Source organism: Psammomys obesus, unplaced genomic scaffold (genome assembly GCF_907164565.1).
Source record: "Psammomys obesus unplaced genomic scaffold, mPsaObe1.curated_primary_1811, whole genome shotgun sequence".
Classification (NCBI taxonomy): Eukaryota; Metazoa; Chordata; class Mammalia; order Rodentia; family Muridae; genus Psammomys; species Psammomys obesus.
Genome location: NW_026585626.1, coordinates 6,942,347 through 6,969,851, shown reverse-complemented (window position 1 = coordinate 6,969,851; position 27,505 = coordinate 6,942,347). Strand labels below are relative to the sequence as shown.

Here is a 27,505-nt window from a genome sequence, read left to right as displayed (position 1 = left end):
CCAGCCAGGATACATGCTACCATGCTCACTTTCCTCTGGTCATTCTGCCACCCCCTCTCTCCTCACAAGAAGTGTGTGTGTGTGTGTGTGTGTGTGTGTGTGTGTATCTGTGTGTATCTGTGTATCTGCATATGAATGCACATGTCTGTGTGTGCATGCAGAAGTCAGAGTTGTTGCCCCTGAGGTGGAGCACTCGTTTTTAAACTATTTTATTGGGGGTTTCTTAAAGCCTCTCCCTCCAACCCCCCAACCCTAGGTAGAAGAGAGAAAGTTGGGAGAGGGGACTCAGACACCTTTACTTCTCCAGGTTGTTTAGGGTCGGTGGGCTCTTAGGGGCTGTACCAGTCTCTGTAACAGCAAACAAAGCAGGCCGTCTCCTCCAAGCTGCTGCACTGAAATGTTCCTCTCCATTGGTCTCCTCCAAGCCACCATGATGTCTGCCTCCAGGCCCTTCAAACTGTCACACGCCACACTCCACCACATGCCACACTTTCCTTCTCCAGGATCCCCTATTTCTTTTCCTCAGAGTCCTGGACCACGTCCTTACCAGCTGGCAAAGACCACACCCAGCACGAGACAATTATCAGCTGTGCACAAATCAGACCCACACTAAAATGCCATACTTGGGATTAAAACCCAAACATACTTACATAACGTAAGTGAGTTTTTAAAGAAACCAAAATGCCCATTACTCTGAGTCATCATTGCTCAGCAGCCATTTGCCTATTTTCGAGTCAGGGCTTTCACGGGCATGGAACTCACATACTAGGCCAGCCTGGCTGATCCGTGAGCCCCAGGGACCTGTGTGTCTCTGCATCCCCAGTGCTGGGGTTATAAGTACGTGGGTACCGTTAAGTATGTAAGTATGGATTTCGGGAACTGCACTCAGCTCCTCGTGCTTGTGGGGTAAGCAAGGTAGCCATCAAGCTAGGGCCCAGGTCTCCTCCGTGAGCTCTAACAAGAATGCACATGGAGGGGCTACAGAGGTGACTGAGTGGTTACGAGCATGCGCTGCTCTCACGGACGACGTGGGTTTGGATCCTAGCATCCACACCAGGTGCCTGTACCTTCAGTTCCAAAGCACTTGATGCCCTCTTCTGGCCTCTGTGGGCACCTGCACTCAAGTACACACACACACACACACACACACACACACACACACACACACTACATACATATACAAGCATGCAGGCACGCACACACAGACACACACCACACCGCACATGCGTGCGCACACACACACACATTTTTAAAAATAATACACATTGATATGTAAGCATGACCAGGCTGCAACATATGTCATTCTATTGATCACTATAGTTGATTCAGCTCATCTGCCTGGCTGTGCAGATCTCTTCTTTCTCCTTCACCACACTTTGTGTGTCCATCCCAAAACTGTACACTTGGTTGAAAAATAAAATGTTTCCTGATAAGGTTGGACCATTATTCAGAATACACACACACACACACACACACACACACACACTACAACTTTTAAAACTTAAAAAAAAAAAATTAACCATCACAATAGAATACAAGATAGCATAATGCCCAGCAGAGAGAAAATACCCACTGAATAGCAGCTGGCATCTTCTAACATGGCCTACATCAGGCTCCCTAGAGGCAAAGCCTGGGTCTAACATGCTCATACTCCTGAAGGCTCTTAGCAGTGTGAGCTGAAGTGATCTTGGCTTAGGAACACTTGAGACTTTCAGAGAGACTGCTCCCAGGGGTGGGAGGAGCCCACAGTCGGAGTTTTGAGTGATATACCAGGGAGAGCCTGCAACTTCAGTCTGAGCCAGTGAGGGCTGGTGGCCGCTTGCAAGCATCATGGCTGATCTCTGCGCAAAGCCATGCCCCTCCTCCCTCCAAACCCTCACAAAACCTTACGTCCACCCTCCCTGGCTCTGCCTGTCTTGGTGTCTCTTCCCTTTGCTTTGTCCCCAAGGCACTCCTTTCTGATATGGGGCAGCTCCTGACACCCAACTTCCAGAGCCACACACAAATGTAACCACCAGGGAGACAAAGCTCACAAAATAAAACAATCTAATTAAGCACAGTGGCTTCTTGTTGCCAGCCACGGGGAGTTCGGGCTTCTCTCTCAAATATCTGCTTCCCTGTCTCTGGCCTCTTATTTCTAAAGGTGCCCAAAAGAAGCTCATCCCAGAAAACCAAGTCAAACAGGAAAAACACACACACCCTTAAACTGACAGTGTGATTCAACTTTTCGAAGGGCACTTAAAGTCTAAGTATCGCATGTGCTTCCAAATGTCTTCAAATATCTACTTAAAGAAGAAAGGATGTTGAAGGGCTCTGGAATTCACCAATGCTTTTTGGCTCTAGGCTGACCTTCAAATGGTAAGTCATGTCCACGAGACAGTGCGGCCTATGAGGAGAGCTCCGGGACTGGGAAGGGGGCTTGTGCCCTTTGTCACTAATCGCCATTCTCTGCCGCACGGTCACCTCTTTCAACCTCTGCTGACCTCAAAAAAACAAAAGGCCAGGGGCACTGAGGCACAAGATCAGCTGGGAAAGTGTTGAGGACCCATTTTCCTTTGCCAATACCCACGTAAAGGCTGAGCGTAGAGAGATAGCTTAGCTATGAAAAGTGCTAACTTCTCTCTCAGAGGACCTGATTTTGATTCCCAGCACCCATATGGTACAGCTCAAAACTGTAACGCCAGTTCTGGGGGGAAGGGGATCCAACACCTCTGGCCTCTATGTGTATCTGTACCTATATGCACACACACGCACATAATTCCTTTTAAAGCTGGGCAAAGTGATGTGCTCTGGGGAGGAGGCGACAGAAGGTATCCCTGGAGCTCGCTGACCAGCCAGGCTGGCCAACTTCGTGAACTCCAGGCCAATAAAAGATCCCATCTCAAAAAGCGAGGTAGATGTCTCCTGAGACAAAACGCCCACGACTGGCCTCTGTCTTCTGTGGGAATGCACACAGAGACTCGTGTGCATACATGCGTGCACACGATTTGGGGGAGGGGCAAGTTTGGGGGAGCAGCTGAAAGCGTCTCTGCAGAATCAAGTTCCCAGGAGACAGCTGTCTGGGCAGCTTCAGGCTTCAGCCTTCTCCATCCTAGAACTGGACTTACTCTCTGAAGACCTTTTAGCAAGATCCAATTGACTTCTGAGGGGACCACGGGCAGGAAATGGTGCCCGTGGTTCAAGGAAGCACAGAGATGAAGACAGCATCCCATCAGGGATGTTCATGAGTCTAGAGGTATACCCAGCTCAAGGGAGAGCAAAGTGCTGATCTCTGTCTCAGAATACATCCTGTGGACCGGTTAGGTTGGGACTGCCAGCAATCTGGACTGAAGATTCCTGTCAGACGCCTAGTAGGAGACTTAACCCGCTCAAGCTGCTGCAACAGAAAGCTTCCATTTGGAAGTTTACTGCTTGCAGTTCTGCAATCCAGAAAGTCCTAGGTCAGGGTAAGAACAAAGTGTGCTGAGAGCTTGCTTTCTGCTTCTGCCTCTGGATCCTCACATGGCTGAAGGGGTGGATGAGCTCCCTGGAACTCCTTAGAAGCACAAAGTCCATGCCTGAGAGCTCTATGCCCAGGGCCGTTACCTCCCAAAAGCCAATCACTTTGAGGAACAGGGTCTCACACAGAGTTGGTAGGGGATGATGCGATAACTCCCTGACTTTTCGACCACAGAGTCTGGCGAACTAAGATCCAGGAGCTTGAGGACAGATGTTTACAGCGTAGGAACCCACTACAGTGTTGCCAAAAGACACAGCATAAGGGTCTGAGGATGCAAGGCTAAAATTTAATCCCAAGAAGCCATATAAAAAGCCAGATGTGAACCGGGCATGGTGGCTCGCACCTTGAATCCCAGGACAGCCAGGGCTACATAGTGAGACTTGCCTCAAAACAAACAAACAAACAAACAAAAAAGCCAGACGAAGGTGTGTGTGACTGCCATGGCAGCACTCCTGTGGAAAGACAGGAAGCAGAGGCAGGAGAATCACCTGGAAGCTCACGGGCCAGCTAGCCTGGAGAATTCAGCACAACAGCAGAGACAAGAGAGACCCCTGCCTCAGCAAGGTAGAACATAGCTCTAGAAAATTGTCTATCTCACCTCCACAAACTCACCATGGCATGTGCAGGCCTGTACACACACACACACACACACACACCACACACACACACACACACACACACCACACACACACCACACACACACACACACACACACACACACATGGGCAGGGATGAATGAATTATTTTTAAGAGATAGTATTGTGTACAGGCACAAAGTCCTAGGTTATCTTAGTCTTTTTTGAGATACTCTGTAGCCCTGGCTAGCCTGGAACTTGCTATGTAGACCAGGCTAGCCTCAAACTCACAGAGATCCACCTGCCTCTACATGCCAAGTGCTGGGATCACAGGCATGTATCAGCACACGCCCAGATTCCGTCTAGTATTCAGAGCTTGCTTTTCCCTCTAGCCAGCTATGTCCTTAGGTAAGCCACCTGCCTTCTCTCGGCCTTAGAACCTGTCTGCAGAGCGCTCTAATGAGAACTCTAGTGACATTTCCACAAGGGTAGAACACAAGGGGATCCACAGACTCACTGCTTGGCAGATGTCACGGCTGCCCTGGGCCAGTCTCTATGCCCACACTTCCCTCTCAGCACCTGATCCATCTGCATCGCTGAGACAGGTCACCCCGTTCCCTACGGTTGACACACACCTCGGTAAATTCACACTGGGGGGGCGGCTCCATTGTCAGGCTGTTCTTTTAGTGTGCACGAAGGACTGGGTTCTACTCCCAGAGCTGCCCAAAGCCAGCTGGGTGCCTGCAGTGCCTGAGGGGGTAGAACCAGGGGAATGGAGGTTCAGGGGCAAGAGGAGGAGTTCAAGGTCATCCCTGGCTACCAGAAAGTCCAGGTCAAAATAAAAGTTAAAAGAGGTTTATTCTGGGCTCCCACTAGCCTCTCTTAATCACGTCCAAGACCCCATGTCTCACCGGGGCCCTGTGGCTGTTCTGTGTCTCTGCTCCGTTCCCTCCCAGTGTGGTGAGTTGGGGGTGCTGGCCAGAATCCCACTCACCTACACGGTTCTCCGGTTCCTAGAAGGTGGGACTGGGGGAGTCCCACAAGGCTGGGCAGTAATGAGATGGAAGATTTGGACTAATCCTGACCCAAATGAGGCCCTAATTCCTGCTGTAAACATCTGTCAGCTGCCAGTTAAGAGTTCCTGCGGCTGAGCTTGGAGGCTGGGGAGGGGGCCTCCGCTGCTCAGAAGCTGCTGGGCCTGTACCTAAGGTGTTGTTCCTCTCCCTCTTCCTTGTTTTTTTCTGTTTTTGGAATGCGAATATAAACTTTATAGAGGGGCCTGGTCTCTGTTCACACCGGTGTTAATAACCCACAGCTGAAAGCTGAGGTGCAGAGGAAAAGGGGGGGGCCTTGGGGCCCAGCAGGCTGCAGTTATGGGGATGGGGGCCCCCCCGAGGAAGGGGGCCAGGAGGATATTTAATATTGAATTTGCTTCTCTCTCTCTCTCTTTTTTTTTAATGTGGAAAGTTTTAGACACAAACCGGCCCCTGTGTTTAAGTCATTAAAACATCTTTAAGCATTTCTGGTTTGAGTTTGTTCTGCAGCCGTCCTGGTTCCTGGAACGTATTTTATTTTTCTTTTAAGTCGGTAAAAAGCAGAAGGGGAGGGGTGGGGCAGCAGGGAGATGCATTTCCAACAGATTTCGTTTGCTTCTTGCTTCTGGGCTGGAGAAGAGTGCCGAGCAGAGGGCGGGGCCGACAGGGCCTGGCGACCCATTCCCAGGAGCCCCACTCCGGCTTTTTAGGACCTGTGCACTTGCTCACACTGTGTGAGAGGGGGCCAACAGGGAACTCAGTACTCGATGCGTTGAGGGAGGAGGGTGCATAGGACAGGGGCTGACTGGCCTGGGCAGGGTCCCACCCCCTCTCTGTCCACACTCACTGCACAGCCATGACAGCACATTCTCAACTGCTTACACCTTTAGGCCCACGCTGAGCATCTGAGCCTATCCAGGGCCCAGGGAATACAGAGAGGCGGCTAGGGGCCGAGGGGGTTGCTGCTTGGAGCACTCAGTGCCTGCATGCTTGACCTCGTTAAGACCAAGCCCCTAACCACACAGCGGTGCCATCTGGAGTCTTGAAGGAGGAAGCCTGGGATCCGGGTTCTTGGGTCATGCCCTCTGAGTCAGTACTGACAAGAGGTGCAGCTGGAAACGGCTGCTGGGAGTCCCTGCAGAGGCTGTGCTTGCAGAGGAGACACCCAGGCCCGGAGCATGACCAAGTCTAGAAGCGGGACAGTCGTCTTTGAGCTCCTTGCAGCCAGAGGATGGGCATCCCCAGGAAGCAGTGGGCGTCCAGAACACGTGGATTTGGTGTTCACTCAGCCCTTTCTACAGTACCAGCTCTTCCGGGAAGCTATACTTACTCAGTCTGTCTCAACAGTAAGGGTTGGGTGAGGGTATGGGGGAGCAGAAGAAATGCGCAGCTTCCCAATTGCTTCTTACGATCTTGGAAAATAGGATGGAGACGGGACTAAGAGATGACAGGTCGACAGGCTGGAGGGGTTGTTGGGACTCTGAGTTGCTGTGCTCTGTACTGAGAAGCTCAGAATCACTTTAGCAAGACAGGCTCTGCCAGCCGCACACCTTTGGTCCTAGCACCTGAGAGGCAAAGGCTGATGGAACTCTGTGAACCCAAGGCCAGCCTGGTCTACGTAGTAAGACCCTGTCTCCAAAATGAGTTATGTTGATTAAAGAAGAGAGTAAGAAAGAAAAACACAGCCTGAGAAAGCCCCTTTCAAACTGACCACCCCCTTCTGCCAGTCGGGCTGGGTGGGGCCAGCAGGGAAAGCTGGTTGTCCACAGCTCCCATCACAGTCTTGTATAGCTTCTAGACTGCCTGGCACAAGGATCAGAGAAGGGGTGGAAGCAAAGAGGATATGAAAGCCAGCCGCTAGAGATCGAGGGGCAGAACGAACAAGCTGGCCGTACAGGACCTAACGCCGAACTGTGGAAGAACTAGCAGCGAGATGGTGGCACATGCCTTTGATCCCAGCACTCGAGAGGCAGGCAGATCTCTGTGAGTTCGAGGCCAGCCCTGGTCTACAGCAAGTTCTAGCCAGAGCTACACAAAGAAACCATGTCTTAAGAAAAAGAAGAGAAGAAGAAGAACTAAAACCGACAGAAAAACAAGGGTCCATGGGTCCCTGACCTACTGGGTACCTTGACAACCGTGTAGACATACACTGTGCATGCTCTGCATCTCCAGGAGCGAGATGAATGAGCCAGAATCACTGCCCCGTGGCCAGCATGCCAGCATACTCTTGAAACTATCCGTTGTTAATCACACTTCCCCTGAGGCTGGGGAGGGAGTGATGGATGACACCTTCCCACTGCAGGCAAATAGAATGAGCTTGACTGGTCTGCGGTGTGCAGATGGAAAGACTTGGTGGTGCTTCCCAGAAGGACCCGGATGGAACACACACACACACACACACACACACACACACACACACACACACACCTTGCTCACACGCTGTGTGCTCTGCCCGGCAGAACTGCCCAGGACCCAGAAGACTCAAATGTCTCTGTCAAGGCCCTGACAGTAATTTGGCTCTAAAAATTGGCGCCACCGAAACAGCTGAGGGCTGGCAAGACCGGCAGCCCTGCAGGTCAGCCGTCTGTCAGTCTGTTAAGCTATTCGAAGGCACCAGCACAGCCACTGTTGCGTTGCTGGGCTCGATAATTGGTGTCAACCGTCTGAATGCCGTAATTGCTACTGTCTTGGGAAGCGGCAACCAGGCCTGGTGGGATGGATCCTGCAGCTCTTCCTCCGGGGGTCTTCGAGGCCATGGACTCCTTGCTCCTCCATTTCTTTCTCTGTGAAAAGGAGAGGAATCTACGGAGTCAGAAGGCCTTTCCCCATCAACTGAACCGCATCTTAGGAGCGAACCTGGCAGGCTCGGGCCTGCTGGGCTTCACTCGTGTCCCGAGTATCTCCCCCGTAATCAGACTCAGAGTCACAATTACCTTCGTGGTCCTTATCACAGCTGATCTTCACTGCAGCCAGTGAGGTCCATTTTATTAAATCCTCCTTTTCAGATAATATATGTTTTAAATGAGTTGGGGGGTGGGGTGTACTTCTATATGAGAGATAGCCGGGTAGGGGAGCTGTAGCCTGGGTCCCTCAAGCCTGCAGCAGATGAAAATTGCTCATCTCTTCACTACACGCCACCTTGGAGGTGGGTCCTTTGGGGATGGCCACGCAGGCTCTCAGGTCTTAAAGCTTTGAAGAGAGAGGGGTCCCTCTGGGCATCTGGTCGAGGCTGGCAGAGTCTTTCCTTGCAGGGTAGTCCTGTGAGTTAGGGGACGTTTGGCAGCACCCTGACTTCTCCCCAGCAGCTGCTATATCACCATCACCTGCACTCAGCCCTTCCCCAGGAGCAAATGCTGCAGTGCCTCTAGGAACTGCCAAGTGTCCTTGGGGAGAAAGTGGACAGCTAAGAGTTACTGGTGCAAATGGAGCCCTGTAAAGACCATGCTAGACAACAGTGCCCTGCTGTTGAGTCTGGCAGGAAAGATGCTCCAACCAAAGATAAGAACGTTGGAGGCTTCGGGGATTACCCAGCAACTAAGAGTGCTTCCTGATGACCCGGGTTTGGTTCCCAGCATCCGGAATAAGGCAGCTCACAGCCTCCTGTAACCCCAGTTTCAGGGTACTCAATGCCCTTTTCTGGCCCCACTGGCACCTGGACTCATGTCCACACACCCACACAAAGACACAATATCTCTGGGTTAATTTTTTTTTTAATTTAAAAAATAAGGAAGTCAGCCATGCTTAGTGGTGTACACCTTTAATTTCTGCGCTAGGGAGACAGAGACAGGTGAATCTCTGTGAGTGTGGAGTACATAACAAGTTCAAGGCCAGCCGGTGCTACATAGTTTGAACTTGTCTTTAAATAAAAGATAGAGAGATAGATAGATAGATAGATAGATAGATAGATAGATAGATAAAAGCCCATCTGCTTTTTTTATTAATACCACACAGCAGTAGTCTTAGATGAGTAATAAAACTTCCTCCCTGAAAAAATAAATAAAAACTTCACATTTCTTAACATTTTTTATATTTTATGTATATGTTTTACTCAGATGTGTGTAAGAGGAACTGGAGTGCTAGGAGCTGGACCTGGGCTCTCTGCAAGAACAGCAATGCTCTTAACTGCTGAGCCATCTCTACAGCCCCACTTTACCTTTGAAAGATCCCCGGAGGGTATCTTCCGTCAGAGAGACCCCCTCCCAAAGAACAACGAGTCCATTCGGATGCAAACAGCAAGAGGCTTTTATTTTGATTCACGAGTACTCAGGGCAGCAAGGTCACTCGGGAGAAACCTTGCGCGCCTCCTTGGGGAAAAACTGGGGTTTTTATAGGGTTTTAGAGCAGAAGCACTGGTACAGAAGCAAGAGGGCATGGTTACAGGGGGCTGATTGGTACGTTTACACGAGACCACAATTTGCGTCAAAGTTTGGCAGGGGCACCAAGATTCCAGGAACTGGGTGGTCAAGGGGGGTAGGATGACCCCTTGACGTGGCCCGCCACCTGTTATTTTGTTTTTTCCTATCTTAGCTGAAACAGTCTCACAGATATCTATGAGAGTGATTAACACAAACTGTTTTTAGTATGACTGGGGCAGCCTGACCACAGATATCCCAAGTGGGTGACACAGCTAGGATTTTTCAGTAATTTTCCAGTTTCTCATCTGGCCTTTAGAGTTTTACAAAACAGTGGTGTCTCACAAAATGGCGTTAGCTATGTTTAACTTAGTGTGAGGCTGGGGTCTTTCACCTTAAAAACAAAAACAAACAAACAGAAACAAAAACCTCCTCCTGTGCTATGTCCTAAGCCAGCGCTGCAGTACATGAGCTTCAGTTACGGGTGCTATGCTGAAGAGCATAGCTACAGGCCTCCCCAGTCCATTTGAAAACTTCTCAAGCTACAGGCAGACTCCAGCCGGGCTCTCCGCGAGTAAGTTTGTAACTAGTCACCTGCTTGGAGCTGCTTCAGTTAGCTTGTGTCGACTCCTGCATCTGCGCAGCCTGCAAACAGCAGCTTCAAAAATAAACAATGACACATCTGCAGACACAAAAGAACAGACTTTCAAGCCCTCTGAGTCAACCTCTATGCTGCTCAGCTTCCGGAGACAGGGTTTCTCCCTGCTGCCTTGCCTTGACTGTCCTGGACTCGCTTTGTAGACCAGGCTAGCTTTGAACTCACAGAGACCCTCCTGCCTCTGCCTCCCTGAGTGCTGGCATTATAGGCATGCACCACCGTGCCCAACTGCGGCTCAGCTTCTAAAACATAAGTAAGCACTTACAGTTGAGAGTCCCTTCCACAGCTTTCTGCCCCACCCACTTCCAGAATGCTACAATTTCTCTGACACCAATTACCCCTTTCTCTCCTTTTTATTATTTATTTTGAGACAGGGTCTCACTACTACCCCAGGCTGTCCTGGGACTCCCTGTGTAAAGTAGGCTGGCCTTGACCTCACAGAAATCCACCTGCCTCTGACTCCCAAGCGTTGAGATTAAAGGTGTGCATCACCACTCCTAGCCCACCAATTTCTTTGGCCTTGCTTCCTTAATCCTCCAGTGCTTAGTTGAGTAGTTGCCATTGTAACTGTAGAGACAACTAGAATTTTCTTTTCTGTCCGTCAGTGTTATTTGGCTGTTATACATTTTCATTACTATGGTAGATTAGGTAATTGTTGGCCCGGAAAGAGAATGCTGGGTACAGAATGCTTCAGAGGCCACCCCTGTCCATATCTCTGGCTGCCCACCAGGCTACCTTCACCCCGGGGCCATCAGACTATCCAGCTGTCACACAGACCGGTACTGTCCCAGCCTTCTCTGCTAGGTCCTTTCTAGACCAGCTCTACCATTGCCCTCCCCAAGCTGTCCTTCCCTGTCACATTGAGTCTTAATTGCAACAGGGTAAGGGAAACTCTCAAGTGACCAAGCTGCGACCTCAGGGCTGTTGTGCTTAACAGCCTCTTAACAGGACCTCAGAAGCGACCTGTTTAGATTATCGGCATATTAGAGAAGCTGGGACTTCAGAGAGAAACAGCTCTCCACCAAAGGACACTGGGCTAGTTTGTGGGTCGTGGCAGAAGCTGAACTCAGCATTCCTGGCCTCCAAAAACATTTCACATAACCTAATGAGGACACCTCTTTTGGTAGAACTTTTGTCATCACAGGCTGACCCGTGAGGATGTCCTCTCTTGCCAGGTGGGCTGTGTGGAGCCCCCAGCTGGTCCTGGAATAGCCAGTCCCCACATTATTTCACCTCTACCTAAGCCTACCCCACCCCAGCCCCTCTGCAGCTCTGGCCACTGGTGGAGCTTCTTTCAGTACCCAGTGGTTGTTGGCTGTTTTGGTTTGGTCTGTTCCTGTGCTTGTTTTGAGACAACATCTTTGTATAGCGCAAGCATGGCTGGAACTCTCTGTCCTCCCTCAAACCTCTTACGATGACATTTAAAAATAAATGCCATTCACTCATCAGACAGGTACTGCCATTGGTCCCTCCTGTGCTAGAGAAGGGGGTGCAGAAATAAGTAAATCAAGGCTACTGCCTTCAAAAGCAAGCTAGCAAGCCTTGCAAGGTTGTAGGTCAGAATGGAAGCAGAGTTCCTGCAATAAGCTGGGGTGGTCTAGGAGAGCTTCCCAGGGGAAGTAGCAGTCGATCCCGAAGGATGACAACAGACAACAGGCAGGGAGGGCAGCAGTGTCCATGGCTTTAGAAGAGGACACTTCAGGAGGATGCCAACCCTCCCTCCGCTCCACCAAAATCAAGATCAGGATACCAAGCAACTTGCTTTAGCATCTTTCTCTTTCAACAGGGTCTCACTACATGGCCCAGGCTGGCATCCAACTCAAGACACATTTGCCTCAGCCCTAAGTGTTGGGTTTTCAGGTGCATGTGCTACCCACCTTGGTTTTCCTGCTGCCACTGATTTCATCATACAGCCATCAAGGGGTCTGGGTGCCTTGGCTTATGGTCCTGTTCTGTCTCCCCAAGAGTTTTTATGGTAGAAAGACGTTGGATACAATGGCTGCGCTGCCCTCTGCTTTGGGGAACAAGGAGGTAAATCTGGGGACCCTTCAAGGTAGGGAGACCTTCAGCTCTCAGCAGCCGTGAGGTCTACTTGTAAGAGGTCCCCTCCCCCACCACCTCCCGGTTCTGCTGCTGAGACGGCTCTGCTCCCATTTCAACCAGCACTGGATCCATTTATAGCATCAATTTTATTTGCTCCAGCCCCGGCTCACTCCCGGCTCCCCAGGGGCACCCGATCCAGAATGCCAGGCCCTGCTTCCTCTTCTCCTGGAACACGCTGACTCCCTCCCTTGGGCGCCCAGGGGAGTCGGCAGGATAATAACCTTCGAGAGGAAAACTCTCTTCTCCCTGCCTTCTAATCTTCAGCGCTACCAAATTAGAAAAGGCATCAGAAGCCCATCGGGCAGACTGCCTCGGGGATGTCATGCCATTAACCCCGGGCCGCCTCCCGCTGGCGCAGGCAGCCGGAGGATGTGTCAGCCCCTGCAGCCCTTTCCAGCCGCCGCTTCTGTTCGGGAAGTGGAACCCGGCACCTCTGAGTCTCTCTGCTCCCCCATACTCAGCCCATCCGGACCTCAGCCTTCTCGGCCCCGTTCTCCTCTCCCCATCCTTTCTCACACTCCTGTCCATCACAGGAGCCCAGTGCCGCGGGCTCCAATCAGAGCCTGGATCCAGAGGACACTCGCCATGCTGCCGCTCCTGGAGAACTGGACAGACGGCAACCTCCCGCCTCCGTGCACGCGCGCGCGCACACATATCCACAGCCCCCAACACACACTTACATGCAAGGTGGCTTCTTTCCAGTACACTCACGTGAGCAGGCACAGAGGGAGGAGATGGGAACTGGTTCAGCTCTTGTATCCATAGTGCCCAGCACAGGGCCCGTGTGTGTTCAGTGTGCCTTCACTGAACAGGTGTGCCTGGCATGCACTTGTTCACCAGGAACCACACACCAAGCATGCAATCGCTGGCCTATTTCATCTTACTAATTTTTATTTATTTTTTTTTTTTTTGTGGAACAGGATCTCATACTGTCCCGGCTGACCTAAAATTTGTGATAACACACACACACCTCAGCTTTCCATGTGCTAGGATTATAGGAGCTGCCACAACCAGGATATTTTTTGAGATAGCCTCTCACACTGTAGCCCAGGCTATCCTGAACTCACTACACAGCACAGGCTCAGATTTGTGGCAATTTTCTTGCCTCAGCTGGGATTACACTCGGGAGCCATTGCTTGGCTTGTGACTCCTACAGAGTTCTAGACAGGCCAATGGTGACTCCTCCAAGATTTCCAACCTGCTAGTGATGCCAACTGAGGCAGGCTGCCCAGGCTCCCAGCTCTCAGCGCTGCCCAGAGAAGGAGAGAGAAAACATTGCCAGTGAGGACGTTGTCACCTGTGTCACCTGTCCCCATGCCTTGGAGGCAGAGTCCTTCCTTCTACCCGATGCCAACATCAGCAGCCGCAAACATCGCCATGCAGAGGGCCTGTTCTCTCCTAGAACACGGTGTGTGCACATAGCTCCTGAATTCTAACAGGGTGTCTCGCCTGGTCCTGGTGCTGCAGCCTAGGAAAGGGCCAGCATCCTCAGCGTCCCCAGGTGCTCACCTCCTTCCCTCTCCTTATGGTTCTGCGACCCCCAAGTACCCCTTCTCCACCCATGTGCCCTGAACACTTTGCTAGACAGGAGGTACCACCGCAGTAGGGCAGAGTTTGCCACCCCGGGACAGCCTGAGTGGCTCCTCTGGGATCGGGCCCAGGGTAGGCTCTGAGTACGCGGTACTCCCTTGTGTGGTTGATCTGTCTTGGCTGATATAGGCAGAGGCAAAACCAAATGCTCCAGCAGTACCACAACTTACTGTGGGACTGGGGACAAGTCAGGCCGGCCCCTGAGCCCTCCACTCTTTGTGAATGGCTGTGCTAAATGAACTCTGGGCCATTTTCTTCTGTAAAATTCATGTTTGGTTACAAATACCCAAAGCAAGTCTTTAAGGGGCTAGCTTTGGGCACTCTCCGTCCCCAGCCTGGCTAGGGTTTGTCTACTAAAAGAAGAAATAGGATGAGAAACAACAGCAGAACAGTGCAGAGAAGCCAGCTATGGAGTGTCGTGCTCCTGAAGCCCAGCTACCCAGGAGAAGCAAAAGGACCACCAGAGCCCAGGAGCTGGAGCAAGCATGGACAACGCAGACTGACCTCTCAGTAGCTGCAGTACACACTCAAGACACGGTGAAGCTGAGGGGAAGCGAGGCTCCTTCTCAGAGTCACATGATGCGATTATAGGAGGGCTGGTAGGACAAGGAGTGACTCTAAAACATGACTCTCTCCAAAACACACAGAGACGTCTCTCAGCCGCCTTCCTTTACATGTGCTGGAAGCCGTGTCCTGCCCTGCCTGGTGTGGAGAACACTGCAGTGCATACAAGAACGTCAGGCTCACGCAAAGTCCACGTACAGATCAGCTCACACTATGACGGAAAGCCATATCAGAGTATGTGTGCCAATGTGGGTGTGCGTGTGTGCATGTGTGTGTGTGTGTGTGTGTGTGTGTGTGTGTGTGTGTGAATACAAGGCAGGGAGAGAATATACAAGAGATCTGGGGAAGACTGAGAATACAGAGGCAAAAAAGACAGGACTAGCTGGAGGGATGGAGGGAGGGAGGTCATGCACAGAATAATGAGGGAGGCAATAATAACAATAACAAAAGCCAACACAAGCGCTGCCTTTTTTTTTTTTCTTCCAAGCTGAATGTGAGCCCGAGCAGGGCTGAGGGGATTAATCTCTTAAAAAATAAGTGCTGTGTGAGGAGACAGGCAGTGATTAAGGTTTTAACTGATCAGTCTGCATCTGACAGTGAACCAGCTATTATCTTAACGGAATCAAACGAACATTCAAAGCCGTGCTCAGCCCCAAACATGAAAGGAGATGTCATCTCCTGGCAGCTGGCAAGCCTCAGGGGGAGCTGGGGGAAGAGAGGGACGGAGGGAAGAGGTGAAGAGAGAGGGAACAGTATCGTGGTGAGGGAGAGGGAAGGGGAAGAAAAAGAAAGGAGGGAGAGAAAGAGAGAGAGGTTTTGTAGAGGCTTCACTGCCCCAGTTCTCTCTCTCTCTCTCTCTCTCTGTCTCTCTCACACATACACACACACACACACACACACACACACACACACACACATATATGTGTGGTGCCCTCAAATCACAGATTCTAATCATGGCACTTATCAGATTAGAAGTCTTCAGTGTCTACCCAACCCCCCCCCCCAAAAAAAAATTTGAAAATGGGGCCAGAAGAAAGCAGAGGCCAGGGGAGCAAGATTGGAGGCTCCTGCTTATTCTCTGGGGAGACCAGGGCAGGCAGGGCTCCTGTCCTTCTCCTTCCCTGTGGCTCCAGAGCAAGGAAAACAGTTCCTAAATGAATAGAGGAGAAAGGATAAAAGACTAGAAATGAGGGAAAGGAGAGGGAAAGGGAAAAAGGAGAAAGGGGAAGAGAATGAGAGTGGAGACTGAGAGAGGGCCAAAGAGGATAGGATAGAGAGGGGGGAAGAGAGGAGGAAAAAGAATGAGAGGACTGAGGAGAGAGGAGAGAAGGTAAGGGGGCAGATGGGGAAAGGAGATAAGAGCAGAGTATATTTCCCTAGGCATCAAGACCCATTTCCCCATTATTTGTCTCAACAACCCAGCCGTGGTTGCCATCATGACCTTGACCAGAAGGTGGAAAGGCGTGCCTTCAGCTCCTCTGCTTAGCAGAGATAATTTGACCCCGTTTCTCTCCTGCTCAGAGTTTTCTAAGCACCTCTCCAGATGGAGAGACAGAAGCCCAGAGAAGGGAAGCAGAAAGAGCTCCGAGGGGTTACTTCCTGACCCTTCTTTCCCCTCTCGAAGGAAAGAAGTTTCTGTGTCATTCCCACCCTTTAGAAGGAAGAGCACCAACCAGAGGAATTTGAGGATCTCCAGGGCCTACATCTTGGGCCCAGAAAAATGACTGGCACTTATGTTGTTTGATGCTTCCTCACCCCCAACCCTAACCCCAGTCCCACCCCCACCCCCAACAATAGTTGAAGCCCAGGACCAATTGCTTGCCAGACAAACCTCTTACCACTGAGCTCCAACGAGAGCCCAAGTGTTTATTAAAGGAGGGAATTTGTGAAGGGTGTGGGCCCAGGGTTGGGTGGAGATAGCTACTGGGCCTGTAGCCAGCCTACCCCATGCCTGGTGGGGCTCTGGCTTCAGGGCTATCTGGGGCAGGAACGCAGCATCATCACGGCAGAAGCCACAGACGGGGGAGGCTGGAGGCTTTCTGATAAGGGCAAATCTGCCTCCCCAAAGTTGTCCTCTGGCCTCCACGTGGGTGACATGGGGCACACACAGTGAACGAATGGATGAGTGGGTGAGTGAGTGAATATTGGAACTGGAGAGTTAGTTCAGCAGTTAAGAGGACTTACGGTTCTTACAGAGGACCTGGGTTCAGTTCATAGCACCCACGTGGTGGTTCATAGCCATCCACAACTCCATTCCTAGTGTCTGACCTCTGTGGCATGGCAAGTAGGTAGTGCACATTCATGCAGTCAAATGCTCATACACATGAGCTAAAATAAAAACATATATGTACACACATATTTAAAAGAATGTGTATAAAAAAATTTAAGTATACAAACGAGAGAGACAGAAAAAAAAAAAGCATAAAGCCAAGCACAGGACTAAATGGCTGTCATCCTACAATGGTGAAGCTGAGGCAGAAGGGTCACCAGTTAGAGGCTTGCCTGTCTCAAAATAAGGCAGAGGGGGTTGGAGAGGTGGCTTAGAAGTTAAAAGCACTGTCTGCTTTTCCAGAGGACCCAGGTTCAAATCCCAGCACCCACATGGCAGCTCACAACCATCTATCCATCCAGTCCCAGGGGATCTGATGCCCTCTTGTGGCCTCCCTGAGAACTAGGCATGCCCATGGTACGGGGATATAGAGGCTGACAAAACACCTATACATGTAAAATAAATAATTTTAAATTAAGGTGAAAAGGAAAAACACGAGAGAATGAGAGACAGAGAGAACAACATATTTGAAAAATTAGAAAACTTGACAACGATGGGCCACTGTGTATGCGACAATCATTTACCTTGCTTCCTTTCTCTTGCTGACACACTTACTAACTTGAGGAGACAGCCGTTCCTCAGAGAAAACAGACAGATGGTGCTCCCACTTTTCTCTCCATCACACACAGGCGCACACACACACACACACACACACACACACACACACACACTCATACTCATTCAAACAAGCTGTCTCATATATACCATTTCTTATACACATTCTTCTTCTCCTCTTTCTATTTCTCTCTCTCTCCCTCTCCCTCTCTCTTTCATACACACACACATGCACGCATGCACACAGACACATGAAGCTCTAGGGTCTCTGTTCACAGTCTGTCATTCTGGGCCCAAAGCCTGCTTTGGGCCACAGCCAAATTCCCAGAATTGTTCCTTTTGGCCCAACAGAGACCAGGTGGAATTCAGCCCATTCCATGGCTGGTGCAGGCTGTGTGCCTCCGCAGTCTCAGTCTCTGTTCCTCTCTGAACACAGCTTTTGAGCCTGCCCCAGAGGAAGAAGCAGGTAGACCCTGCCAGCCGTGATAAGTGCAATGAACCCAAGGTACTGTCCCCTTCAGGCACACGAGCCTGTGGCTCAAAGGACAGCTATGGATAAATCCAGCCCAATATAAAATCATAAACTTACCTAAAATATTGTGAGATGTTTGCTGGGTTTTTTTTTTCTATTAATCAATTGCATGGTTTTGGGGTGTGATTTTTGTAGGGTACAATTGATATGCCAAATGCTGGAGATCCTTGGAGCAGTGTCCACCCTCCCTGCCTGTCCTCGCCTTCTCCCTCAGCCTCTCAGGACATCCCCAGTTAAAGCCTGCTCTTTCCAGGCAGTAAACTCATTATTTGAGCCTTATGAAATACACTTTGTAAGAACAGGCCAAATAGCCTGGAAGGCACGCGTATAGGCACAGTTGGGGTCTGAGAATAATCCCACATCTACGCTTTGACCATTCCATACCCTGCCCCTTGAGGGCGCCCTCTCACTTCTTGAGGCTTTCTCTGGCCCCACCCCCACCCCACCCCCAGCCCCTTTGTCCTCCTACTTCAAGGACCCATTGTGGGTGACCTCTCCTAGATTCCCTGATTGCACAATCTGCTCCCTGCCTGTGTTTATTTTATCTTCAGGACCGCATTGTTTATTATCAAGAGTACAAAGGGTGTTTGCCCTTAGTCACCCCACCCCTGTCACCACCAGTCACCTGGCACGGTGCTAGACATAAAAGCAGAAAGAAAAATGACACCAGGTAATGTAAGTTCTTAATATGGGGAGCTGTATTGTGGTTACTGCCCAAAAACAGAAGTCAGTTACTCAGTTAGCTAGTTAGGAAGTATTTTGAGACAGGGTCTTGGGTAGCCCAGGCTAGCTTCAAACTTGCCAGGTAGCAGAGGATGGCCTTGAACTCTTGATCCTCATGCCTCTACCTCACAAGCACTCTCACTCCAGTTATGAGCCACCATGTATGGTTTAGAGGGTATGAGGGGGCGGAAGCCAGGGACTCTACCAACTGAACTGTTTTCTCCACCCAGGGGCTTCTCTTCATAATAGATGAGAACAGGTGGGAGATCAAAAAGATCACATCCTTTTCTCGCTCAAGGTCACACGGGTTGTGGAGAGGCCTCAAGGATGCCCAGAGAACAGGAATCTGAGCCAGGCTAGCACCTCAGTCAGTCTTACACATGACAGCCTCAGCTTCCGCCCAGAGACTGCAAGAAAGACCAAGAGAAGAGCTTCCCAGGCAAGTCAGCCATAGGCAAGGCCTCATGTAGCAGGCTGGGCTGGACTCAAATTGACTATGTGGTCAAGGGTGACCTTGAACTCTGATCCCCCTGCCCTGTCTCTGCTTTCCCATGGCCGTATTGGTGTGTACCGCTTCACCCAGGTTTGGGGTGCGGTTTTATATAGGAAACCAAAGCCAGCAGATTTGTTATTCTGGTGCAGAGCCCATAAAGCTTATGAGGCTCATTGCCCAGGGTCCTGTAGGTCTGAAGGCAGGGATTAGGAGTCAAGGTTAGGGCACACACCCTGCCGCTCAGAGCATGGAAACAATGAGTTATTACAGTGCATCCTCAGTCAGCGATGGGGGCACAGCAAGGTCTGTGTGAAGGGGGCGTCTGGAAACAGCCGCTGACAAGCCAGGCGGCTCATCTTATTCGGGAACATCTGTGTCCCGCTCTACACCACGGTAGGATGGGGCAGCTGCTTTCCAGCTGTTCCCGGGAAGTCCTCGACAGGGATATCAGCGCACGGGGTGGGACCTGGACGCCCAGAGTCTGGGCATCACCATGGATCTCATTTCTCTACAAAATGTCCACAGAAACTCTTTTTTTTTTTTCTTGAACAATATTTTCTAGGGACTGGAGAAATGGCTCAGTGCTAAAGGAAGCCTGCTCTTCCAGAGGTCCTGAGTTTGCTTCACAGCACCCATGTCAGGAGACTCTCATCTACCTGTAACTTCAGCTCCAGGGGGCCAACGCCCTCTTCCAGCCTCCATAGGTCCCTGAACGTATGTGGCACACACACACACATACACACACACACACACACACACACACACACACACAATTTTTTAAAATCTTTTTTAAAGGGGGTGCTGGAAAGGTGGCTCGGGTTAAGAGCACTGACTGCTCTTGCAGAGGACCCAGGTTTAGTTCCTAGCACCCACATGGTGGCTCACAACCATCTGCAAATCTACTTCTGGGACTGAACGGCCTCCTCTGTTCCACAGGCTCATGAATGTGCATGGCATGCATACACACACACACATACACACAGGCACACACATAAAAATAAATAAATATAATTTTAAGTGCGTTCTGATTTTAAAATTACTGAATGAGATCACCTGCTGACCCTCCCAAGATTCAGTGAGTGAATGGAATAAATATTTGTGTGATTTAGCCAACTGCTGTGGGTCCCATGTCTGGAGGAGAATTGGGAGCCGGAGGGAGGAATCCATGGTGAGAAATTCGGGACTCGAGGACTTCTCAGGCCTGGCAACAGGTAGATGTGGGGGAAGGTGCTGGAGACAGCTGGCCAGCTGCAAGCCTGAAAATGGCTAAGAGAGGAGGCCCGAGGCAGGGGACAGGAGAAGATGGGAGCCAACCCACAGCCCTGTGCTCACCACCGAAGCCAGCATGAACTGAGCATGGTGGTGTGCTTAGGAGGTGGAGGCAGGAGGACTGGCTTTCCTTCTTTCCATTTTCATGTGTGCCTATGCACGTTTGCATGTGTGTGGCCACACATATGTGTAAGGAAGAGCGTGCGCATGTGTGGGACTACCTTGAAGGCCTAAAGCTGAAAGCAGGACTCATCCGCCATGACTTTTCTGCCTTATTCGTCGTTGTGGTAGGATCTCCCACACTCGGAGCTCACTCTCGAGAGCCTGCTGACTCTGGGTCTCCACTTTCCAAGGCTGGGCTCACAGGAAGGTTGCCACATCCACCCAGCATATCTGAGGGTTCTGGCGATCTGAACTCCAGAGTCTGCACACAAACTCTTTGACCTCTGAGTCATCTCACTCCCTCAGGCCCTGGCAAGTTCTGGGCCCCCGTCTCAAACTTATATAAAATGGAAGTGATATAACTCCTACCCCTCCTAAAAAAAATGTGATGGGGTAAGTGAGGTGAGTCAGGGGGCAAGTGCAACCCAGTGCTTGACAGGTGGCAGCTGAGACAACCCCCTCCCCAGAAGATCCTTAGAGAGACGTGACCAACCCATTCCATTTGGGGACCCGGAAGTCCCCAAATGTGTCCCTTATGTCGTCCCACATAATGGCAGACACTGCATGTGTGTTTGGGGACAGTGGAGGATTGGGAAGCAGAATCTGGGGTGGGTGGGGCTCAGGGTGTCACCTAGGAACATACAACAGGCACCTCATCCCTGCAGGGCCTCTCTGGAACTGGGAACAGTCTGAGAAGGCAAAAGGCCAGAGCCCAGAAAAGGTTGGTCAAGCCCTGTAGGGTGCAGGCTGAGTTCCTAGAAAAGTAGAAGACAGATGGGGAGGCTCCAGGTACCTTGACTGAGACACACAGGGAGAGCTGTCCCTTGAACTTGAGATGATCCTCTGCATAAAACAAAATCACACTCTAGAAAGGATGCAAGCGAGGCCAGGCTGGAGAACAAGCCAGGACAGGGTTCTGTAGGGGCTGAAATGACTGGGCTTTGGGTCTTGATTCTGCCTTGAAATAGCTATGCAGTCCCGCAGAAGCTACTGAGCCCAGCTGTGCCTAGCACTGTGGCTGTCCCTGATCTGAGGGTCCTTGAGGCCTAGCAAGGGAGACAGTCAGAAAAGCTGTGCTGAATCCATAGATGGCCAACAACACAATGCAAAAATGAAGATTTCGCTGTCTCCTCAGAGGGGTCCCTGTGAGATCGTCAGGCTACCTTTGCAGAGATTGACAGGCAAACACTGACAAGAGTCTAGGAACAAGACAGGAAAGGTCTGAACTGGGGTCCTGGGGTGGGATTGGAGAAGACTGCGGTCTTTTGTTGTTGTTTTTGGGTTTTGGTTTTGGTTTGTTTTTATCTGTGTTCATTCCCAGCAAAGTCAGGGGGAGAGGGACCCAGGGATGAGTCAGGAGGACCACAGGGCTCACAGGTGTCTCTCTGTCCTCTCTCATAGCCCTGCCAGCTGCCCTGGCGTCCCTGGGTCCCCAGGGTCAGGCCATTACAGGTGAGATTTATCACAGCAGGTGTGCAGCGTGACGCATATTACCCAGGATTATAGACTGTAACAGAATAATCTCCCTAATGTAATTCAAGCTCTCGACATGGCTTATGGCTCCTTAATGTACCTCAGACCGAAGAATTACAGGAACATTCTCCCTCCAGCTCCCCATGTCCCCTCCCTCCCTTCCCTGTCAACCCCTAAATGATTTAGGCAATTGCCTGCAGCCAGATATTCGCATCCAGTCATAAGTCAGAGCAGCTCGGTAAACATGACAGGCCAGGAGCTTTTCCCAGCTTATCACTCGTCCATGAGTCTCTTTCCTCAAAGGGGAGGACAACCTATGACCCTGGGATGCTGAGCGGGGTCATCCTAAAATACCCCCTGGGCATCAAAGTTTGAGAAAGCCCCCCCCAATCCAATATGATAGTCCTGTGGCCTTCATCACCCTCTAGACTCAGAAGACAACCACAGAACCACAGAATAATGTTACAGCTAGAGAGGTCTTCAGATGCTGGGAACTGATGGTGTGAACTCACACAACTTGGACAGAAGTTGCCTTCCTGACAATAGACAGTGTTCAGTGTTTATTGAGCATGTACTAAGTACCAGGCATTATCCCAAGCACTTTGAGTGATGTATCCATTTACCACTTCCAACAATGTTTGAGTTGGGACTACTATTCTATACTTTACTAAGAAAACTGAGGGTCAGACAGGTGATGCCAATGTCACAGACTTACCAAGGAGGAAGCTGCCACATGGGTTCAGAAAACCTGTTCCCAGAGTCTGTACTTGGTGATCTTCTGCTCTATTCGATGCTAGGCTTTATGGTGCCTGGGAAATCCCCCAACCCCTGGTCCCAGAGTTTTACTCATCTACCTACCCCCACACACACTCATGTGACAGGGCATAGAATGACAGCAGTGGACCTCAAGCTCACTGGCATGGTCAGAGACTGGAATCCAAAGTAATACTTGAAAACCCTTCAGCTCGACTTCCCCAGCCCAGCCTGTCTTGGCTTCCTCTGCTGCTGCTACATTGAGCTGACGCCTCACCAGTCCCCTTTCCTAAAACACCGACTTCAGGACCCAAAGAAGGCAGACAGAGAGTCTCCTCACATTAGGAATCAGCCACAGGCTGGGAAGAGATCCTCCTAAAATCCCCTCGTCTCAAGGAGGCAGTCTTCTGGACGGGGGCTGCAGCTAGTGAACGCCTTCTGCATACCAGCCTTTCCTGAAAGTTCTTCTCAGTCCTGAGCACACCTATTGAGCTTAATCTCTGGGGATCTACTGTCTCCAAAATGACCCAAAACCCAGTATAGTAAACAAGGACTAAATTCATGGTCCTGGTTCTTTAAAAAATAAATAAAGAAGGTGGTGGTACACACCTGTAATCCCAGCACTCCAGGAGGCAGAGGCAGGCAGATCTCTGTAAGTCTGAGGCCAGCCTGGTCTACAAATTGAGTCCAGGACAGCCAAGGCTACACTGAGAAACCCTGTCTCAAAAACAAGCAAACAAATAAACCCAGAATTTCATATAAGGGCTGTACTCTAGCAAATACAACGCACACATATACAGCTCAGAGCCATGGACAGGCTGCTAAAATGAGCTGTGTGTGATAGTAGTCGTGGTTCTAGATGCCAGGGTTCTTGTAATTTAGCTGGGAAGACCTGAGTACAAGCACACACTCACACACTCACACACTCCCCTGGGGTTTCAGGATCACTTTGAATCTCTAAGAAGGGTCACCCCTATACCTATTGTGTTGTGCCTGTGGGCAATAAGAGGAGAAAATCCAGGGAAGGCTTGGATATAGCTCAGCCTTCAAAAGCTGGCATGGTGGTGCACACATTCAATTCCAGAACCTGGATCAGAAGCTCATGGCTATACCGTAAGTTTGGGGCCAGCCTGAGCTATCTGAGACTGTTTCAAAAAGAAGAAGAAGAGAGAGAGAGAGAGAAGAGGAAAAGGAGGTAAGGGACGATAATCCAGGTGCTTGTCTGTCTCCGGTGGTGAAGTAGATGGGGCGGGTTGGGCAATGGGATTAGGTCAGAATTTAGCAGTCACCTGTGTCTGGCTTTTAGGAAGCCCGGCCCTGGGGGAGAGGCTGCAGTGCCATATCATAGCCATCTCTAGAGGCCCCTGGGGGAGGGCGGGGCACCAAGGCCCTTCCAGCATGGCACTCTGTGTGAGGGCCTGATTTCTTCCCAGGTTTGTCCTTCTTTTGGCCTCCTCCAGCTCAGGGTGTCTCAGTTAAAGAGTACTGTTGTTCCAGGACGTGCCACGAGGGGGCGCCATCATTTGACTGTATGGGGCCAGGAAGGGTGCCCACTCAGTGAACAGGCCCCACCAAGAGCCAGACTGAAAAAGGAGATTAGGGGACCCAGAAAAGGGACTCTAAACCACAAAGACTGTATTCTAAGCTCTTAGAGGACAGAGACCTGACTTTAGGTGTCCTGTCTCAGTCACGTCTGCATGAGGAAGTGATCCCCCTTGACAGTCTAATTCACTATGCCATGGGGCAGGAAGAACGAACTATCCTTTACAATGGGGAGAACTGACGCTTCCAGAGGTCAAAGACTGACATGGGGTCACTCAGCCAACCCCTAGCAGAGCTACTGATAGCCTGGGTCTCCTAATTGCTGGCACAAGTCTCCTGATGTCCCAGCCTCTTCCAAAAACATGCACCATGTTGAGAACACTACAGAGGGAGAGAGGGAGGAAGGGAGAGAGGGAGGGAGGGAGGGAGGGGGGGGGAGGGGATGGATATGTGGGTGCGTGGTGGGTGGGTGGATGGGTGAGTGGATGGGTGGATGGGTGGGTGGATGGATGTGCAGGCCCTGTGGTCTTGGTTTCCAAACTTCCTTAGAGAAGACTTTTTTGTTGGCCCACAGGACACAGAACTGAGTAAAGTCTTAGCTTCACTCTCCACCCTTCCCAAATCACAACCTTTTCCTACCATGAGACTCTCAAAGCAGAAGGCAACTGACATAGAGGCTGATTTGTTTCTGGACATGAGCCACGTAAGCTGCAGCCAGGGAGGGTGGCTGGTTCACGCCAAAACAGGGATGTCCTTAGAGCTCCTTGTATGAGTCCTGCTGGGGGTGGGGGGTGAGATTTCTTCCCAAGCCTCTTATCAGGGGCTGGGAGTGTGGCTTAGATAGCAGAAGACTCCCCAAGCATTCCCTAAGCCCTGTGTTCAGTCACCAGCACCACAGAAACTAAGTATAGGATGCATACCTCAAATCCCAGATAGTAGGAAGATGGAGACGGAAGGATCAGAAGTTCAAGGTCAACCTCGGCGATCTAATACATAGGAAGTTAGAGGCAAGCATTGGACATAGGAGACCCTGTTTGTTTGTTTGTTTGTTTGTTGTTTTTCAAGACAGGGTTTCCCTCTGTAGTCCTGGCTGTTCTGAAACTCGTTTTGTAGACCAGGCTGGCCTCGAAACTCAGAAATCTGCCTGCCTCTACCCCCAAGGAGACTCCATTAAAAAAAAAAAAAAAAAAAAGGCAATCAAAGCTGCTGTGTTGGCGGCACCTGCATTAGAAGGAAAAGGCAGAAATCAGTGTGTAGATATGCAGCATGTAATATGGTAATAAATGCTACTGGGCACAGGCGAGCAGGGCAAGGGACACGGACTTCCTGCTATGAAGGCTGAGTGACAGGCGTGTCTACGGCAGGATTTTAGACAGCAAACACTACCTGACTTCAGCTTCAAAATAGCCCTCGATGCTCTAGCGGGGAGGGTACTGAGGACAAGGCGACGCAAAGACAGTTTGCGGCATTGCAATATTCCATCAAGAAAACACGGGGGCTGGGAGTGTAGCTTGGATGACCAAGCCTGGAATGGACCCCATCCCCAGAACTGCAGAAGCCGGGTGTCTCGAGAGGGTGAGAGGAGAGGTAGAGAGGAGAGGGCCTGGAGCTTAGAGTCATCCTCAATTATCGTTCCAGCTGGAGGTCAGCCTGGGCAATAAATGAGCAAGGGTGGTGGGGAGAGAAGAGGAGGGGAGGGAAGGGGGAGGGAAGGGGGAGGGGAAGGGGGAGAGAGGAGGAGAGGACCAGAGAGATCCCTCCACAGCTCAGATTAGCACACACTGCTTATGCAGAAGACCCTCTTTGAGTGACCAGTACCAAGCAGGATGGCTCACAAATACCTCTTCTGGCCCCGGGGGCAATTGTTGACTCACTTACACACACACCATAAAATTAAAAGCAAAAAAATCTTTAAAAATATATTTATTTTATTTTATTTTTTTAAAGAAAGAGCTGGAGAGATGGCTCAGAGCACTTACTCTGACCCAGGTGTGTTTCCTAGCACCCTCATGGTGGGTCACAACCATCTGTCTATCACTCCCCCTCCAAAGATGTGACCTGGCCTTCCGGCCTCCCCAGCTCCTGCGCCCCTGTGGTGCTCATAAACTCATGGGAGCACACGGTGCGGCTTTTAAGAGAGGGAAAAGAAAAGAGGGAACGTCGAACTACGTGGTGGCCAGCAGACCCTGGCCTTACTTGGAGGCAAAATAAACAGTGTTAGGGCACTGCGTGGTGGCAGAAGGAGGAGTTTTGTTGCTAAGTGCCTTCAAGATCTTCTGGAGACACAGGCAAGGGGAGTTTGCCCTTTCCTGAAGTAAAGAGAACTCACAAATGGTAAGGCCACCAGGTTTTTGACGCTGTGGGAACGTAGTCTAAGATGCCTACTAGGTGTTCAGGCGGAAACAGGAAACTGGGCCTTCGGGTCGCAGAGTAGGACAGATACTAAAAGAACAAAACTGAAAAACTCAGGTCTCCCAGCTTCCAGCGGAACTCTCTCTCCAGGAAAGAGAAAACATGCTCTCACACACAATGGGCAAGTGGGATTTCGAAAGTTGGGGCGCAAAAGAGGAAATACGGTAAGTCCTCGCTCGCTCCGCGCGGGAGCTGCGGGCGTTCACCGACTAGGCCGGCGCCTGCCGCGGCGGGTTCCCCGCGGGAACTTGGGCGAAGTGGAGCGGCCCAGGGCTCCGCGCTCCTCGCGGGCGGAGCTGCGGCTGCTTGGGCTGAGGGGCGGATCTCCTCTCAGATCTGGGTTTCTTCTCTGTCCCTTCGACGGTCTGGACTCCTTTTCCAGAGCCATTTACTTAACCTGGTGGATCAGCTGCCTCGCGCCGTCCCAGGCTGCGTCTCCCAGATCTCCTGGGTGTCGACCAGCCCCTCGGACTCCAAGCGGCAGCGCGAGGACTGGGAAGCCACGGAAGCCCACCCTCCTCGATTTCAGAAGAAAGCAGGGACAGGGGTAACCTGCCCAAGAACCCGGGAGCCGTGCCAGACTCCCAGCGCGTGGGGTTCCCAACTTCATGGCTGACCAATGAGCCCCCATGGTCCCAGGGGAGTCTGGGGACTTCAGCTCCATGCTTACGAGCCCTGTGTTTCAGCTCGCCCCCTTCCTCTCCGAGGTATATAAAATAAATCGCTCTTGCCCTACCTTTCTGTCCTATAGATGGACAGATGTTTGTGTGTTTGTTTTTTAAATTTCTTTAAGCAACAGCTGTTCTTGACGAACGGGGTACCGTCCTGGACTCCTGGCCCCAAGCCTGTGTCCTCCCGGCTCTGTAAAGCATGCCACCTCTCCAGCC

The 27,505-nt window shown here is 50.9% G+C and overlaps 1 protein-coding gene across 1 annotated transcript in view; it reads right to left on the bottom strand.

Moving 5' to 3' along the window:
- LOC129682360 (cuticle collagen 13-like) overlaps positions 1 to 27,282 on the bottom strand; it is a 49,087-nt gene extending 21,805 nt beyond the window's left edge. Inside the window, exon 1 of the mRNA XM_055614692.1 lies at positions 27,016 to 27,282. Coding sequence (XP_055470667.1) covers positions 27,016 to 27,282 — 267 coding nt within the window. The remainder of the gene's footprint in view (positions 1 to 27,015) is intronic.
- Positions 27,283 to 27,505: the final 223 nt, after the last annotated feature.